The 13,678-nt window shown below is 47.7% G+C and overlaps 1 protein-coding gene across 1 annotated transcript in view; it reads right to left on the bottom strand.

Moving 5' to 3' along the window:
* Nucleotides 1–7,989, bottom strand: part of RIMS4 (regulating synaptic membrane exocytosis 4) — a 55,816-nt gene extending 47,827 nt beyond the window's left edge. The window contains exon 1 of the mRNA XM_054644631.2: nucleotides 7,621–7,989. Within this exon, the coding sequence (XP_054500606.1) occupies nucleotides 7,621–7,717 (97 nt within the window). The 5' untranslated portion in view covers nucleotides 7,718–7,989. The remainder of the gene's footprint in view (nucleotides 1–7,620) is intronic.
* Between the last annotated feature and the right edge of the window lie 5,689 nt (nucleotides 7,990–13,678).

Raw genomic sequence — 13,678 nt, 5'->3', positions numbered from 1 at the left:
CTTGCAATGTTGCTGGGAGCAATGCAATAGCAATCTGCTATCTCTATTCAGATTTAAGCTAAATTTTAGGGTAAACCATTCTTCTGATTAGGAGTAAATTAGTTACTTAGGGAACAGATATAAGTGACCCCTCTACCTCTACATTTGCAAGAATAAGGACACAGACAATAGCTTAAGTTTCTCTTAGTCATAAAACAGTTTTGAGAAAAATGTGTCATTTACCTCTGTACATGGTGTACTCTCCAAATTGCTGAGCACTCAGACATTTTAGACTGGTTTCTGCAAGGCTGTATGAGTGCTCTGTGTTTTGGACAAAACTGATAGAACACCCTGATGGCATGAAGGTGGAACATTATCCATGTCAGTGATTTAACTGTGGATGGATCTGGCTATAAGGTCGGGCTACAGAGCTTGCTGTACCCCTGTGTGGTGAGGCTGTATCAGGGCTACTCAGCCTTTACAAATGTGCTGTTTTGCAAAAGCAAAGCCAAGGATAAAACTTAAATGCAGATTTCAAGGCATGGTTTGACAAACAGCAGAGAGTGCCTAATTTGTGTGTCATCAGCAGATGACTTAAGCAATGGCACAACTGATGGATCATTGTGTTGCAGAACCCCAGTCGTGACACGTGTTGTCACACAGTACAGGAACCTCCCAGAAAATAAAACCAAACCCCAAGGGAACATCATCTGGATAGATGGGATATTCAAAATGTGTTGAACACTTCCGCAGAGGAGCAGAAATCCTTATTCAAATATGCTAATGGTGCTTCTCAACAGATGTCTGTGGGAGAGAGGAGGAGACGGCAGGGCTGAGAGCCTTGAGTGAGTCAGGTCTCACTGCCCCACCAAAACCATCAATGACTTACAGACCATTTCCTAAATTAAATTGTTCACATTTCTAATCTAACTGAAGGCATTCAAATATAAGCAAATAGTGCTTCAGACAACAATTGCACAGATAAATTATTCCTCAAGACAACTACTCCAATCAAACTTAATTCTTCCCTACACAAAGCAGATCCACACATTCTGTCAAACAGGAATGTTGAAGCAAAGTAGTTCCAGCGTTTCACAACTTGTCCTGATGCAAGAATCTGACAGAGCAAAGATAATTTTTTTTTTGCCTGGAGAACAGAGTGCTTTTGAATTAATAAATGTTGCATTAGAATTAACTGCACATGAAATAGAAGCAGTAAAAAAACTGTGTCTCCTAGATAGAAAGCTTTCCAGGGACAGATTCTTCTACATGGAAACCAGCTGAGAGCAGAATTAGAGAAAAGAGACATCCTTTTCCTGTGGCTGGCGGGGTCACATCTAACCCACCCTCAACAACTCCTGCACACACAGCTGAACTCAGCATCATCCTCTGAATACCTGGAAGTACATCAGGCCACCTTCGAGGGAAGGAGACACAACGCTGTGCTCTCCATGGCTGCACGTGTGTGCTGCAAAAGCTCAGGGGACAGCACAGAGCCACCATCATGGCCCATGACCCCATCCACATCCCTCTCCCCTATAAACCCACACCCAGCTGACCACCAAGGAAACTTCTAGGCAGCACTTTGTGGCACAGTGCTTGAGCTCCCTGGGCTAGCAGCTGCTGCTCTTCCTCCACCTTACATCAGCATTTCTAACAATTCCCAACACGGCACAGGCGGATGCTGCCGGTCGGGGGGTGCTGGAGGGCTCTGCAGGATGCCCCATGGGAGACAGGAGTGGGAAGCAGCTGGTGGCCCAGGAAGGCAGCCTGGCACGCTGAGCCCTGACCGAGGCCACGTCACCCTTCCCCGCGCTCGCCCATCTGTCCCACCGGCCCCATCTGCCGGGTTCTGCCATGGAGCACGAGCGCCCTGCGACTGACGCTGACATTCTGCTTTGCCTTTCTACAGGCACAGCAGGAACCTGGCCCAGGACCACGGCTCTCACGTGCAGCCACGACACCGAGAGCAACACAAACAAGGACAAGGTTTCCAATCGCTCGCTCCTCGTGCTGACTCATTCTCAGCCTCCCGTGGCCACTAAAGACAAAACCTGTTGTCTGTACCTGCGGTCCCCCGATCACACGTGCAGCAGCAGCAGGGCTGAGAGCAGAAAGCTGCTCCAGTGCTCAGGGCAGGGAAGGGGCAGCAAGGATTGCTCAGCTCTGCCTGACCAGGTGTCAGAATCAGTCGCTGTATTTAGGATCTGGATTAACTCATAACCGGGTCTGGGATCACCAGCCTCTGCAGGTCTTACCCACAGCCTCATCTTCCAGGCTGCTGCTCCCTTTCATACACTTTCCTCTGATGGAAGACTGATTTGACAGCAGCTCTTCCAGAACTGTTCTCATTTTTCATTTCAACTTAATCCATTTATGAAACAAACATGTTTACCTAGAGCTAGAATGTGCCCAGCAGGGAGAGAGACATTTCTTACAATCACTAGGATAATCTACAGCCAAAGATACACTCCTTACTGCGCAAGAAGAGGGAAAGGCCCTGGATTTTACTGCCTCCTGTACCAACCAAGAGAGCTGGCACCCCTGGGTTTTACTGCCTCCTGCACCAACCAAGAGAGCTGGCACCCCTGGATTTTACTGCCTCCTGCACCAACCAAGAGAGCTGGCAACACATGGCCAGGCGAGCTCCAGGGGCTATCTTTGCAGGGATAAACTATCCATTCATTTATAAAACATTGATTAAAAAAATAGCTAACATTCCAGATGGATGAATAATTTCCCCTGTTCCCTATATGTCTGCCACATGAGCACGGCCACCGATCTTACAAACAACTAACAAAACTGGTTAGAGGCTTCCAGAGCTCCAAAAATTAACTCTGGATGAAGCAAAACCAAAGTAAGCACAAAAAGGACTTAACACACTTGGGCTATATTTAAAAAAAAAAAAGAAAAAAAAAAGTAAAAATGGACTAGTTAAGTCTTGAATCATAATTTTCTTTTAAACCATATGTACCCCAATACAGTGCTGCAACTGAGATATATCCATGGCAACATGAAAACACACATAGGGGCTCTCTCTATTTAATAGCTTTGTAACGCTTAATGTTTGAAATTATAGAGCAGGTCAATGTTTAAAATTATGAGGAAGTTCAATACATAAAACCCAAACAAAAGAATATCCTAAACTAACCTAAATATCCACAGCCCCTTCTTACACCCCAATAGTTTAAAATGTTTTTCATCAATCCATTAAATTGGTATTTCACATATTTTCTCTTCAAAGCAATTGATCGTAACACAGTGCCTCTGCCAGTACTTTATTATGTGTGAAAGCAGCAGCCTGGGCTGAATTTTATCTCTAATTCAACTCTTTTCTGAATGAGCAGCTGACACAAGGAAGGCTTACTGTCAGTATCTAGGAGACATTTTGACTTTGGAAACCATTTTCTCTCTGCCAGACACTTGGTTCCAGCTGGCTGAGACACGATTGATTCTCCAGTCTTGCAGCAAGGACAGGGGTCTGCCAGGCTGGACAGTCCCTGTGCTGAGGTCCTGACCAGAGGGGGGACACTTACCAGTCCCTCACAGCTGCTCTGTACCTTCCCTTGCTTCCTGACAGAGCAGCCCTGCTCTTCACACTTGTGTAAGGAACCTGGTGTAGATGCTCAAGTTGGATCTGGATTGCAGGGTAGCTGCATGTGCAGTGTGACCCATGGCTACAATTCCACACATCCAAGTCTGCATCCCTGTCAGGGCACGCTAGAGATGCCTTCTGCCAGTGCAAGCAGGTGTCCTTCCCTAGAAAACCAGGGTGTAGGATGAAAGGAGCTGGTGCACTGCAGGGTCTCACCCACCTGGGCCACAGCACAGCTGGAGCACACACCCAGACCTGAACAGTGCTGCTGGGTCCTGCAGTTTAGGCACAAGAAAGGGAACCCCATCCCTTCCAGTGCTCTTGGCATTTACCTACCTGTCTCTCTTTAGGTGTAGCTCCTGTCCTCTGTAGTACACAGGGTTTTGGTCTGGAAGCTCTCACCCCTCCAGAGCTGAGCACTGCTTCTGACTTCCCAAGTCCCAGTGGGTTCAGCACTGCCACATCAACTGTCCCAGCTACTCAAACCACCTCCTCTCTCCTGCTCAAAGCTTGCTTGTTCTGCATGTGCAGCTCCAAGTCAGTTGTTGGTACTCCCTACAAAATCCTTACTTTCCGTTCTGCTTTAGCCACATTTCCAAACCTCATGCCCCACACAAGGAGTAAAATGGCTCTCCTCCACGCCATTAGCCTTAAGGATGACCTTCATTCTGAACTGGGGAGGGCTGTGCTAAGGCCACCATCAATCACAGAGGGATTTCATACACCCCACTCCCCCAGCTTTCATTATGAGCTGCACCCAGGTGCACCACAATCCTGTTATTAACCTACACGCACTTGCCACTTGGCAGTTCAGTCCTCAGCAGTTTGGTTCCTTCTGACATGTTCCCACAGGAATATCAGCATTCCAAACAGCTGATTCTAGCCAAGACCAAACGTATGGCAGATCCTCAGAACAGCTCAGATTTGTGTTCACAAGATTTGTGTCAGAAACAGGCATTCTAGAAATGTGCCCACAAAGAGTGCATGACTGACTTTTACCTCCTCTTACTCTACTGCTCCATAACTGAAATGTAGGATAGACATTTGCATAAGTTAAACCAACAATTATTCTGATAATAACTGCAGCTTAAAAATCCTTAAACTTCACTGACATTGCTGGGGACCTCAGTGGAGCAAAGACAGTGGCACCCAGCCAGCAGGAAGGCCAGCAACATTACCATGCTGAGATCAAAAGAGTTATTAACCCTGAGTCCTTGATCTGCTGAGTGCATTTTGGCTATTTCAAAGCCCCACTGCAACTTCCTGGCAAAAAAAGCTCCGCATTTGCTCAGAGCATCTTCTTTTGTAGATGCAGCTGAGGAATGAAAAGGGCATTGGAACCCTGAAGTCTACATCCACCTCTTTGGAGAGACATATGGACATGAAATACCTGAAACTCCAGCACCCTCATGCTCTGGAAGCACTCAAATGTGATCCTGTCTCTTGCTCTGTTGCTTTCCTGCCTCCACTGGCTGCCTGCTTCTGCACATGAAGAGATCATCTGCACCCAGATTCACTGCTCAGAACCCCATCCAGACACACTGCAGGTCTACCAGGCAAAGGAATTGTGGAAGATGAGGAGAGTCTTCTCACCTTATGTCCACAAGGTAGACAGCAAAGAAGAGCCATGGCAGAAAAGGAAATATTGTATAAGTAAAAGTATATTCTGTATTTTTCAAAAGCAGAGTCATTTTTCCAGACTAAAAGGGTGAAATACTGGAAGTCAGAGGTATTGTTACCACTGCCCAAATGCGGCCACGGCTCTCAGCACATCTGTAAATTTCCTTTTAGACTCCTTTGATACTACCCACCCATAGTAACTTAAATGAAACACCTTGAGAATTTTTCTTGTTTGTACATTTAAACGATCATTAGGCTGTTTTCCCCTTTCAGAGGAAAACGTCACATTTCCCTTAAGCTTGGTCATTTATCAGCTCTTCTCCTTTTTCTGTAGGACGGCTATTCTCTTAAAGATGTGGTTCTCAGCTTCAGACAAAATGGATGATGTGTCTGTTTGAAATAGGATTGTTTACTTTGTCAATGCCCCTGGGATCAATTTCATTTTTTTTTCTGCCTCCTCCTATAGAGAACGTTTTGCCAAGTGCAGTATTCATCTCCCTGAATGAGCTATCGAGATCTATTTTTTTGACAGAAATCATGCTGCAACCCAAACTGATCAGAATCTCTCACTATTTCAGAAGCATGCATGGGTATGAATAATATAGAATCTTATCTGGCACAATTTCAGCATTTCTCTTATAATTTCTCTTTCAAGTAATCTACTTGCATGAGAAAATTATACACTTGTAGTTTTAACACCAAAAATAAAAAGCAGCACACGTTCCTCCTGGCTGGTTGCTCATACATGTCTGAGCACACACTCACAGGCACAAAATACAGGAGCAACACTGCAACATCCCCATCGTACTGAATCCACCCTGAGCAGCTTCACTAACCAGACAACTCACACAGGCAAGATCTGCCCATAAGCTGCTGGAGAATGAGGTTTTAATTGGAGATTTATTTAATTCAGAGACAAGTACTTGTGTTGTATTATGAGCAGCTTATTAACATTCAATCATGAACATTCACTAAGCATGAATAAATAAAATTCAGCGCAAAAACGGTTTTTTAAGCGCTGAAGAGGAAGCATTCACCTAAACTATCACCTTGCTCAGGACAGGAGGGGCTGGACACCAGGGAATGAAATGCTGTCCAGGCATTGTGTTGGGTTCTCATACTTGAGCATGTCTCACTATCAATCATGCCTGAAGCAACAGCGCTGAGACTTCCCAAAGCTCCCGTTATTGTCTTGTACGCTCCTCGGCATCCGAGCCAAATCTGAAGTGCAAATAAATCATCAGCAAAATTTTTAGATAAGAATTTTTAAAACTACATCTGTTGGAGGAGACAATCCTCTGCCTGCCACCCCTGCATGATGCTGATGACAAGTCTAGGTTAATCACACAGATGATGAATTGATTCTTACGTCAACTCCTTTAAAAACAACATCGTTACAGGTGTAGCAGCTGGCGGACTGATGTATTCCTGCTGGCATCTGCACATCTTGGGATGAGCCACTAGACAAAGGAGCATGCCGGCATTTTGAGGGATGCAACCATGACAGTCAGTGTTAAAATATGCTTTAGTTACCAACTTTTTATTATTTGCCACTCACAAGACTCGCAGGTTCAGTCTCTGGTACAGTGTGCACTGGGAAAAACACCCCTCAATTATCAGGGAGCCGCCGGGAATGGACAGAGGGCTCTGGGCTCTCCGACCGCTCTCCATCCACTCCCGCGCACGCCCTCCCTCCCTCTCTCCCTACCCACGCAGCGGCTGTGCTGCCCTCTACTCCCAGCACCTTCCCCAGCACCCACCACCCTTCCTCGCCCCTTCTACCCAATGCCTTGCCTACTTCTCCCTACCAGTGCCCCTCTTTTTTAAGCTTGGTGTCATTTTATGACCACCACCAACTGTCTGAGGCCAGAAAGGTCTTTCTGATGCCGGCAAAAAAAAAAAAAAAAAAAAAAATCACTGCATCCATTCCGAAAGGCTTTTGTTTTGGGATTTACTCTGCCCTCATTTAAACGGAATCCCATTATTCGTCTCTCCAAAAGCAGCACGGTGTACGGCGCTAACAACCCCTGGGAACAATCAGCCCGAGAGTTGATGGTGTATAAATCAGAGCGGACCACACCACCCGGCAGGATGGACGCCTCCTCCCTGAGCTCTGCCCTTCATTCTCACAGAGGAGGATGGAGCGTGAGCCGCTCCATTTGCAAATAACCCGTGTTTCCTATCGATCGGCAGCCGGAGCGTGTTTCACCGCTGGAGCACACTCCCAGTTTCACCCTCCACAGGCACACGCATCCAGCGGTGCCCAGCATCCCTCGGACACCCGCACGGATGAACCCCCGGCCCCAAACCCCCGGCGGGGTCGGGGATGGCGCTGACACGGATCACACCCACCCTCGCCTGCCCACGGCGGACGGACACACAGCCCCGGGAACCACCGCCCCCCGGTGCTCCCCGGCCCCCCGTACCCGCGTCCTCCTCGTCGAAGCTGTTCATGCAGGGGAAGTAGATGGCCAGGGCCTCGAAGGAGGCGGAGAGGCTGAGGCGGCTCTGCGACCGCTCCATGAAGAGCCCGGCTCCGGGGGCGCCGCCGGGGGTCTCGCCCGCGGCCGCGGGCGGCTTGGCGAGCTTGGCCGCCCCATTCTTCACTCGGAGCACGGCCCGCGGCGTCTTGGCGGCGGCGGGGCCGCGCTGAGGCGGCGGGGAGAGGAGAGGAGAGGCGAGGCGGGCGAGGCGAGGTGAGGCAGGCGGGAGCGCGGAGCGGCGCGGAGCGGAGCGCAGCCACCTGCTGCCGCCCGGCCGGCCCTGCGCGCCGCCCGCCCCCGCCCCGCCGCAGCGCCGCCAATCGCGGCCCGGGGGCGGGACGGGCCCGGCGCGGCCGCGCTGCCCCCGCCCGGGCGGCCCCGGCTCCCTCAGCCCCGGGCGGCCCCGGCTCCGCGATCCCCCTGGCCCGGGCGGCCTCGGCTCCGCGCTGCGCCTGCCCCGCCCTGCCCCGAGCCCGGCCCGGGGAGCCCCGGTTGTGTTCTCGCCTTCCCTGGGCTGGAAAGGTCCTTGGCATCCCAAGCATTGGGATAACGCAGGTGTAGGTTTGCTTGTGAATTGATCTGGGAAAGTGAAATTGACAGAAATAGATTTATTTCTGAAATAGACAGAAATTTATTTATTTATTTCTGAAATATTTATTTATTTCTGAAATAGACAGAAAATTTTTTATTTCGCATTTATCCAGCGAGAAAGTGACATTGACAGAGGAGGAGATGCAGGAGGAAGAGCGTGGTCCTGGGTTTGATCTCAGAGTGCAATGGCAGAAAACAACCTTGAAGATTTCAGGTGTAGAACCTTGAAGGTTTCTTCCAAAAGAGAGGGGATGTAAGTGACCGCAGTGTGAATGGAAGAGCAGCCCGGCTCCCAGCCTTCTCCCACATACCTCTCTTTAGACACATAAAAAAACCCTTCCCAAAATATAAAAGCCACTATTTGGATGTATACAAGCTCCCAGGCAGAAAGCACATAAACCAGGAGGTTTTCCTTGGTGTGTTACATTAAATAGAAAGGCTGGTGCCTGTTGTGGCTCAGCATTAAGCCCATTCTGCAGCACACCGTGGGATAGAAGCTGCTGTGCTCTGTGAAATGAGCAAATTTTAGATCCTTCCCCAAGTCACATTTTTTTTCCAACAAGCTTTATGGAGAATTAGTGGTTCAAGACTGCCAGCTGTCCACAGGTGCTGCCTATGGCAGAGACATCACAGCATCTCCTAGTCCTGCTTTGGGGAAGGAAACGCTGTATAGCCTTATTTATTCAGTGCAACAAAACCCTGGGATGCTATTAGACAGAGTGTTTTGCGTGGTCTGCACAAAAAGGTTGCTGTTCCCTCAGGGAACAAAGGAAGATGTTCCTTGTGCTTGGTCTGTCCCCCCATCCTGATAACTAAATGTCACCCCACTGAAATGACAGGCCTGCTTGTGCTAATCCAAAAATGCATATTAAGAGTCCAATATCTCCCTTAGGAAAAGTGTGGCTAAACAACCTGTATTCTCCATTCTCAAACAGTTAATACATCAATCCATTAAAAGTTTTCTGTCTACTGAAAGTCCTACCACAGCTGTATGGTATTTGTGGCCAGTGCCCAGAAGCAGCAGGAGCAGGGCTGCTCCCAGGGAAGGGGTGCCAGGAGCAGCCTCTGCACAGGGCAGGGACAAACCTGTGGCCAGACACAGTCCCCTGCCATGGGAGGCAGAGCAGGACGTGATGGCAGTGCCTCCTATCAACACACCAGCTCCAAAGTCATCCATGGAAAGCCAAACATCAGTTCAGGATCAGGTCTGAGACAGTCTCACCTACAGCCTAGGCAAGAGCTAGAAGCCCCCCAGGCTTGGAGCTTAAATGGATCTCCTGACAGAGGGGGTAAATGTGAGTCCCCAATGAAGGTTTTTGGGGTAATTGCAGCCAGCTAGTGCACTCAGCCCTGACATCCAGGTTCTTCATTACTGGTGATGCATCCAGAATGGCAGAGGTCATATGAATATCAGATACCAAGATGAGTTTCCAGGACTTCCTGAAAGAAAATATGTTATTTAATTCAAAAACTAATCAAAACTTGCTCTGGAGTTGGTGAGTTATATGAATTACTTCATCAAAGCTAGGCTAGGCAGGCAGTAAAGCAGAAGGAACAGAATGAACTTATTACAGACAATGATATCTCCAGGTCTGAGTTTTGAAAGGCAAAGGAATCAGTGAGGAATGTATTACCATATGTTTAAGAAGAGATTTCAATAGCACCAATCAAGGCATTAACAGCAGCTACAGGCACAAATTTAGGTGCATTAAAACTGTTAAGACAGCTCCTGTCTACTGGTCCTGCCAGCACATTTGATCAGAGGAGCAAGAGGCATCTGTGAATCAAAATTTGCTTGCAGGTTGCCAGGCGCAGAAGTTACCTAGAAGTGCTGACAACTGGCTTTTTTTTTTTTCATTTAAAGACTGCAATAAAAAATTTAAATGGGGAATAGAAGTTTAATCTCAGCTTTATGCTGTGTCCATCTAAATTGCTTGTTTCACTACATCTTGGAAGCTGTGGGACCAGCCATGCTTGAGTCCTTCCCTGCTCCTGTCTGCCACAGAGTGGCTTGGGCTGAGTGCTCTAAACATCATCCCTTAGCTTTGGTGTCATCTGCTTCTCATTTGACTGCTACATTTTGCTCCTCAGGGCCAGGGCAAATATGTGTCCTACAGGGCTCTTTGATTATTGGCTGGGCCAAAACTTCCTAAACCAAAACCATCTGCCTTAAAGTGAGCCAAAATGCACTGACAGCTGGAAATGGGATGGACAGTTAAAGGACTAATGCCCTCTGGATGCCTGGAGGAAACTGTTTGTTTTGGCTGCCTGTTTAAGGGAAACAGGGATTTGCAATGAAGCTGGAAATTGTTAATCTCTAAGAGTTCTTCTTCATTGATTGACATGGACAGCAAGATCCTTGGGAGGGACTTGCAGAAGTGAGGATAAACAGGGAGGAAGATTCCCGTGATGTTGTAAATAAGCTGAGAGTGCAGGCGAGAACAAATAAACTCCAAGATTTACTGCCTCCAGAGCAGCATGTCTGTGGCTGCCCCAGTGGAAGTGGTTAATTGATTGTTTCCCCAGTGAAGCAGGCTCTGACTGATTGAACCATGGAAAGCTCTGATAGATTTTTCCTGCTGGCTCTTTCTCTTCCCACTAGTCACGTAGCTTATATTTTTGCCTTTATTCTTAGGTGTCTAGGTCAGCCTAGGAAGTTCATTTTTATACTGGAGCAAGAGGATATGCTGCCCTCTCTCTCTTGTACTCCCTGTGGTTTTGTATATGCTTGTTTGGAAATAAAACCAAACTCTCTGTTTTGTGTATGTTTGCTCTTTCTGCTCTCTCTGCCCACTGCTTGCTCAAAAAATAGTCCACATGCTGGGAGCTGAAATGCAGCACAGAAACAAGCCCTGCTAGTGAAAACACATGCATAAATCTGCTCAGAGTAAATACAGCATTCCTAAGGGTGAGGAGGGTTGGGCTCCTCCCTGTCTCATGCTACCCCTTCCCTGCCCTGAGCAAAGCTGATGCTGGAGCCAGGCAGCTCATGGCTGGCAGCACACAGTGTCCTCCAGCACCCATAAACAAACACAGACTTGACCATCCCTGCTCTTCAGGGCTCTAATTGATTCCACTTAGAAGTTCCTCTTGGCTCTTCTGGGCAGGCTGGGAGGCAGGAGGTGAAATGTGCTGAGCATGGATACCCAGAACCAGGGACTAAACAGCAGAGAAGGATCTGTGGTGCCATGGCATGGCATCAGTGCAGGGTGATGCCCAGAGGCACTGGCTCAGGTGCCCAACACACCAAAGTACCACAGCTTCACTGGGTTTGGTTGTTGTACACTTACATAACAATATATATTTTAACTTATTTATTCTTTCTTGCTATGTGTGTAGAGGGAATACTGCAGGCTGATGGCTCAAAGAACCAGGCACAGTATAAATACAGAGTGAAAGCCTTTATAAATACAGAGTGAAAGCCTTTCTCTTCCCCAAGTGCTCACTGTCCAAGAAGCCAAGACAAAGAACAGAAGGAAGTATAATTTTTTTAAATTCAAGTTCAGGGTACAAAGCATATGAGTTTTGGTTGGCTTGCCCAACACTGTATAAGGAAAGTCTCTGTTGGAGCTAGGAACTGACTGTAGATTTCCTGCCATAATCTCAAAACTACCTTCTGCTTTTCACTAATAGAAGAAATGTTCTAACCTTAGCAAAATTAAATTATAAGCCAGACAGGTTTTTACAACATCCTTTGTTGGCTGGGATCCAGGCAAGCCAGGAGTGCTCTGGTTTGTCACAGCTGAACCACATAATGCCCTAAAGAGCAGCCAGGCTGCTACCTGTGTGGGGCCTTTCACAATGCTCTGCACTTACTTCAACCTGACAGCCCATCTAAAAGCACAGATCCTGTTGTTTTAGTCACATCTCTCTCACGCCCTCTCTAGCTATCAAAAACAAGCCCACAAAGGTGCTAAATGACTGGTGAGACGGAGCCCAGAGGATGAGTAATGAGAGGCTGAGCCGTCAGCCTCGGGTCCCTTGCTAGCCCTGCTGCTTCTCACATTTGTCTAGCCAGGGTTCTCCTGAGGCAAGAGAGCTCAAGGCTGCACAGCACGTGCTGGGCTCTGTTTTTACTGTTGGTATCTACTAAAACTGCATGGGTTCGGCCCATTCAGTGACTTCCAAGCCCTGACAGCAGGAGTTTGGATGGGCTGGACACTCCCATGGGGTATAATAACTCAGCAGACCATCTTCTGCTTTGCTGTGTCCTTCTCAGGGCTGGGGTTTGGGTCAGGCTTTTTTTGGTTCAGCCAGCCAGGATGAGTAAAAGGCTGTTAAATCAGGCTGATTCTCTTCTGATGACTAAAATGCACATCCAGACTGATGAAGTGCAGGGTAGTGGTGATGTGCAGGCACATTGTCTGTTGCAATATTCACTCACGTGTGGAAGGGAAGAGGAAGCACCTGCGTGTAGAAAGTGCTGTTAAGAGCAAATACTTGCTTATCCACTTCCCTGATTTATAATAAACAAACTATCTCCCCAGGGGCTGTGCTATTCCCCAGCTCTCCAGGCTGGGAAATGGCTAGGCACAGTGAGGAAAAGCTTGAGATCTTGGAAAAAGAGAATGGAAGATCAAAAGCAAGAAGGAGGCAAAAAATGCAGAAGTGTGGGAGGCACAAGAGGAGAAGGAAAGGACTGGGGAGTTTAGCCAGTCCAGAAAAGTTTTGCAGCCAGAGGCAAGTTCAAAAGATCTGAGGAAATAGACTTGGGCACATCCTGTGGCTGGGAGAAAAAGAGACACTAAGCGGGAGCTCATGTACACCAGCAGCCCATCTAGCTCCTCCAAAAAGAGAGAAGCCCATCTGGAAACCCCATCAATAGTCATGAGCATCAGTGTTTTAGAGCACCTGGCTGACTGGCCACACAAGAGAGAGGGGTGCAGCTCAGGCAAGGTGGGTGCCTGTCCTGTGTGGCTGTAAAAACACAGAGGCTGCCGGAAACCTGAACCACGGGGGTTTCATTCTATGAAGCATCTGACAGAGCAGACATTTTGTGGCAAATTTCCCAAGAGTTTGGGAGAGGAGTTTGGCAGATTGTGGCAGAATGAAAGGATGGAAATCTGCAGACAAACCATTTCCTTCAGTCCTTTCATTCATATCAGCTCGTGGTGTTGGCATTGTCACAACAGAGGCAATGCTGGGAATGACAGGTGGAATTTAGTGCATTTGGATTTTAATCAGCAATTATTGTAAAACACAATGATGCTTCAACTGGTGGGTAATTTAGTTCCAATTCCAAAAATATAGACTCATCCATTCTAAATGTCCAATCTCTTCCCTCCAAGCAAACTAGCACATAGAAATGTATGAATGATAACCAAGCAAAGTAATGATGGCTGGAGAATTAAGATGGCTCAGAACTACCCAGCCAAATTACATATTAATAGAATGGCAGCCATCCCAGGCC

Source organism: Agelaius phoeniceus, chromosome 17 (genome assembly GCF_051311805.1).
Source record: "Agelaius phoeniceus isolate bAgePho1 chromosome 17, bAgePho1.hap1, whole genome shotgun sequence".
NCBI classification, from domain to species: Eukaryota; Metazoa; Chordata; class Aves; order Passeriformes; family Icteridae; genus Agelaius; species Agelaius phoeniceus.
This window is presented reverse-complemented; position numbering and strand designations above follow the sequence as displayed.